At 38.6% G+C, this 5443-nt stretch overlaps 1 protein-coding gene across 1 annotated transcript; it reads left to right on the forward strand.

The window, feature by feature from the left end:
• Positions 1 to 3557: 3557 nt before the first annotated feature.
• LOC102201759 (gap junction delta-3 protein-like) lies at positions 3558 to 4424 on the forward strand. The gene has a single exon (XM_005721947.1). The coding sequence runs from the start codon at positions 3558 to 3560 to the stop codon at positions 4422 to 4424; it is 867 nt and encodes a 288-aa protein (XP_005722004.1).
• Positions 4425 to 5443: the final 1019 nt, after the last annotated feature.

Genomic DNA, 5443 nt, shown 5'->3' on the forward strand with positions numbered 1-5443 from the left:
GAACTTATACAAAATGCAGCAAGATATTTAAAAAAAAACAGTTTTGTTGATTAAAAAACACTATATCGGATTCATATCGGTATCGGCAGATATCCAAATTTATGATATCGGTATCGGTATCGGACATAAAAAAGTGGTATCGTGCCATCTCTAATAAGGACTACTTCAGGGCATGCTCTGGGTCAGGGCATCACTGAGCTCCTGGACAAACTGAGGTGCAACCTGACAGAATCAGATGGACTGAAACAAAATGACCCACATGTCAAATGTCAGTGTTTATCGTGCTCCTCCTTGCATGAACAAGGAGATACTAGTCCTGCTGGTGGATTAAAGACCTTCTACGACCCTCTCCACCTCTGCTAGACTAAGTAACTGGCTCCTGGAATCTCCTCCATGCTTCTGATCAGATATATTAACATTGTGCATGTGTGTGTCAAGAACAACTAAAAGAAGGAAGCGATTCCTGTTCTGCATAAATGGCCTACGATTCAACCCAGTCAAGGCTTCGGCAGACAAGATTTTTAGCCACAACAAACGACAACAATCGTGTGTTGTTTATTTGTTTGTTTGTTTGTTAATTTATTTCGATCATGTAAACAATATAAGGGTACATTTAGCAAAGAAAAGAAGAGAAAAAAATACTATACAAATAAAGTTAATTTATTTCAATATTGCTTCATCTGTTCCGATTCAGTTACACATCGAAAAGGAGTGGGAAGAAGTACACACTTATTTAATCCCACCCCTTTGCCATAAGCTATCAGTCAATATATAGTCAGCTTCCTTACTGATATAATCTGTAGTAAAAATGGCAAACAGACTTCTGATAATATATACATCACATGACATTTTCGAAATAGAGACATTCACTGAATTTCAACATTTTTCCTTTCTTTATAATTCAAGAAAATCATATCTTTATAACTCTTTTTGAGCTGCTTTATGTTTGGATGTTGCTTCCACACCGTACGTACCTTCACAATTTTGAAGTTACAAAAACCCCTTAAATTATAAATTCCTTGTTTAAAATGAAAAACATACTCTCAGTATTACCTGGCAGTTCCTTGTTTTTTGCTTTGAATAGAATTTGTGCTGTTTGGAATTTCACTTGATCAGCCAATTTCAATATTTCAGACTGCAAGAAAAGTGAGTTTGTATGATCCCTGCACTGTGGATGATTCAAACTGTTTTCTTCTTTTATTTGAAGAGTAAAAAGTGAATGTAATGTACTTTTATGTAATGTAACGTACTGTACTCTGCACAATAGCTTAAGTAAGGTGAAACCAGTGAACAGTAGATAATATGAAGTGATGTCCCGTCTAATACCTGCTTTCCCTTGTTTAGGATTCCAATGCTTGAATCTTTGGAATGAATATATCTTACGTGAGCTCTCCAGTTAAGTTTTTCATGTATTATTACCCCTAGAAATTATTATAATTTATTTGAATCTTAGCATTTGTATTTAAACTACTATTTCCAAACAATGTAATTTTAGTTTTATTCAAATTTAATGATCATTTGTTGTTTTTAAGCCAGAATTTTACTTTAATTATTTCATTAGTCATCTCATCCAGTAAATGCTGCAGATCATCACCAGAGCAGAAAACGTTTGCAAAGAGTACCATTTTTAATACTCTGGACACTTTACAAGTGTCATTGATGTGTAAGTTGAAGAATTTTGGGCCCAAAACTGACCCTTGGGGTACACCACAAGCAATGTCCATACACAAGGAACAACAGCCATTTAATTTCACAAGCTGCTTCCTGTCACTTAAATAACTCAGAACCCAATTTAAAACTACCCCTCTGACACCATAATGTTCCAGTTTTCTTATTAATATATTGTGATCTGTAGTGTCAAATGCCTTTCTCAAGTCTATGAATAGCCCAGCCATGTGTTGTTTTTTGTAATAAATAAATATCTTTTGGCAGAATTATATATTGCTTGTGTACAACTTAGATTTCTCCATCCATCCATCTATATCTATATATTTATTTTACAATAGTAGATATTTATTTTGAACCAGTGTACACCTGTCTTGTGGAAAACGTAGTCTGACATGGATATTACAGCATATCAGAGCCCTTAAAAATGTTGATAATCATACATAAGTTGTGAAGATTTGCACTTTAACTGTAAAGTTTGTTAAAGTTTCACAAAGAAACCCATTCTTATGCAAAGCAGCATCAAAAACAGCACCGCTCTTTGATTCATGCCCGTTACCAAGAAAGCCAAGAAAATCCTGGGGTCGATGGCCTGTCTGAGTGTTAAATGGAGATAGAGGAAGTGGATGTGCCCACAGAGTGCAGAGTGAACATAAAACTAAAGGTGAATCTGCTGATGAACCAGACTGCTGTCTCTGCTAATGGATTTCAGAATGATTGTTCTTTTGAAATAAAAAAAATAAAAAAAAGAAAAGAAAAGAAATAAAAAGAAATCATAGCACATTTATATTTGGCGTGGGTTTTTTATCACTGCAACCAGTGCTCCTTGCACCGAGATGGTCTCTTCATTGGACACCAATGACTTCGAAAGGGAAAGCAAAGCTCCAGAAAGAAAAAGGAGCTCAGTGACGACGCTGACAACTTCTCAGATAAACTCATATCACGCCTTGAAGCCAAGACAACTGCTAGCACCAAGGTCAATTTTTACAGTTCAACTCTCAGTGATATTTTCTATTATAAGATGAGATAAACTTTGTGAATCCCATGCAATGTTTATGTGTGACGTTAGACCCAAATGACAGAATGAATAAACTAAAACAAACCTTTATTTCAGTGAGGCACAAGTCCAGGAGGCAACTAATAGCACAGACAGTGGAGGAGAAAAACAAAAACTATGGACAAATAGTACAACGTGACAAAAACGCACAAACAGGCTGAGGGTTTAAACAGACACACTGATGTACACAGAGACATGGGGAAAACTGCGGTACAAGACAGCTGAAAGGAATCAATGATGATGAGATAGAGGAAGTAAAAGCACATACTAGACACAAAGATGCTACCAAACACAGTGGATGGGAAAAATAAAACAAAGTAGAGAATTTCATATAACCACAAGTTGGTACAACTGAAAGGCAAATCAATGTTCAACCCATTTTATCTTGCCATCACTGTCATCTCTGGAACATAGCCAAGTCAGTATATTTCCTCCAGAGTCAATTTCAAAGAGTCAAAACCACGTATATATCCTAAAATAGAAAGAAATTTGGAGCAGTTGACTCTATAATGTTAGTGGGTAAGAGTTTCTTAAAGGCTCGTAAGCTGCTGTTATTGTTTTATGTCTTTAATGATATTGTTGATAGTCTTTGCAGGTTCTTATGTAATGTTTTATTTTTGGTTTAAGGCCGCTGGAGTATGAACTCAGTCAACCCTTAGGATGGATAAGCTACCTTTGATCACTTTTATTGGGTACAGTCTCACTGTGAGTCATATATTGGAGATTATAATAGCAAGAATTCTAGTTTCATTTTTAAAACAAAAGCAGCCTTTGCTCTGAGACAGACAGCTGAACAAGCCTCCAGACTTCCAAAAGGCCTGACAGAGCTGCAGTCATGGGTGAGTGGGACTTCATCGGTGGATTCTTTAAAGACCTCCAGACCGAGTCGCCGATGCTGGGTCGTTTCTGGCTCGTCCTCATGCTGGTGTTTAGGATAGTGATCCTGGGAACTGTGGCCAGTGACATGTTTGAGGACGAGCAGGAGGAATTTACCTGTAACACCCTCCAGCCAGGATGTAAGCAGGTGTGTTATGACTTGGCTTTCCCCATCTCCCAGTACAGATTCTGGGTGTTTCATATAGTCCTCATCGCTACACCTTCTCTGCTTTACCTCGTGTACGCCACACACCAGCATAACAAGAGTGCCAACCCCTCTCCATCGAAGAAAAGGAGCAGCAGGGAGAACAGAGAAGAAAAAGCTTTAAGGACACTCTACATTATCACTCTGATCTCCCGCATAGTGGCAGAAATCGGCTTCTTATTTGTCCAGTGGTATCTCTACGGCTTCAAGGTGGAGGCCCAGTTCCCATGTGACCGATTTCCCTGCCCCTACACGGTGGACTGCTTCACCTCCCGACCTGCAGAGAAAACAGTCTTCCTCCTCTTCTACTTTGCTGTAGGGGTGATATCAGCATTTTCCAGCGTTGTGGAACTTCTCTACAGCTCTGGGAAGTGGTTTTGCTCAAATCAGAAGAAATTGGATCTGTATGACCAATGTGACTGCGAGAACCTCCACAACCTCAAGCAAGAGGAGACAGAGGAGAAAGCAGCAGTAAAGATGAGGTCAGAAAGCACAGCCAGCAGTGCGAGAGCAAAGAAGGGATCAGTGAGAAGCAGCTACAGTCGAAAGGTCTACAGCAGTGGTCACAAGTGCAAAAGTCCACCAGAAAAATATGTGAGCGCCTCGAGGCTTACATTGTGAGAGGACTGACTGCAATCACAGCAAGTGTGATTCAGAGTCTTTTCTATTTTAAACCTGTGACTACATCTCTAACTCCATTTCATTTGAAATGATTTCACTGCTGATGTGTTAAACAGTATTTGCAGTGGGACACTTTACAAGGATTGTTTGGAAAATGAGCAAAGAAAACACTGATGATAAGAAGGATGCATGCAAGACGTTGTTGTTTAAATGATTAAAGGCTGTAAACAGTTCAGGAAGGAAACGTTTTCTGGACTACGCTTGATAAACTTGTTTAATGCTGATTGTTTTGTTTGTAACTGTGTCCCTTTTGTAGCTCCAGAGGCAGAAACTCTAACTCAGCAGAGGATTCAGGTTGTACTGATAGGAAAAATAAGCACAGCAGTCTTTCAGACAAAATTTCTATTAATTTGACAGTTCCTGGTGAGCCACACTGACCGAATTTAGCTGTTTTTTTCTTGACTAGATCTCAAATCTTTCTTATTTTGCTCATCATCAATCAGCAGTATCAATAAAAAATAATAATAATAATAAGCACATGGACTTATTTTGGAAAGGTCAGCTTTCCAAGGTCAAAGCTGACCTTCAAAACATTTGAGCTGAATTTATTTTAAAATTGCTGAATGTTTGGTGAAAAAAAAAGAGTTGAATGAGCAGAAATATAAACATGTTAAAAGCTAAAATTCACAGAGACGAAGTTTCAAAGTTGGAAAGTAGTTGAATATTTTTTTAAATGTACCTGACTAGAATAGATACAAACAATAAAGATTTTGATCTCAATACTGTGAATAAATCATCAAAGTTTTAGTAAAACCCTTGCACTTGTTTTTACAAATTACCTCGGACTAGCTTAGCACAGTTTAGAAACATAATGTACAGAGGCTAGGGGAGGGTCTGTGCTGACGGACGTGGGTTACTGACCTGGTAGCCTGGCTGGCCCTGGGTGGGTCCGGGATGGGCGTGAGGTTCTTGGGGCGCTCCGTCTCTGGGCTGGGGCCCGGGCCGGGCCTCGGGGGCTT

This window comes from Pundamilia nyererei, unplaced genomic scaffold (assembly GCF_000239375.1).
Source record: "Pundamilia nyererei isolate P.nyererei 1_Seehausen unplaced genomic scaffold, PunNye1.0 scaffold00005, whole genome shotgun sequence".
Classification (NCBI taxonomy): Eukaryota; Metazoa; Chordata; class Actinopteri; order Cichliformes; family Cichlidae; genus Pundamilia; species Pundamilia nyererei.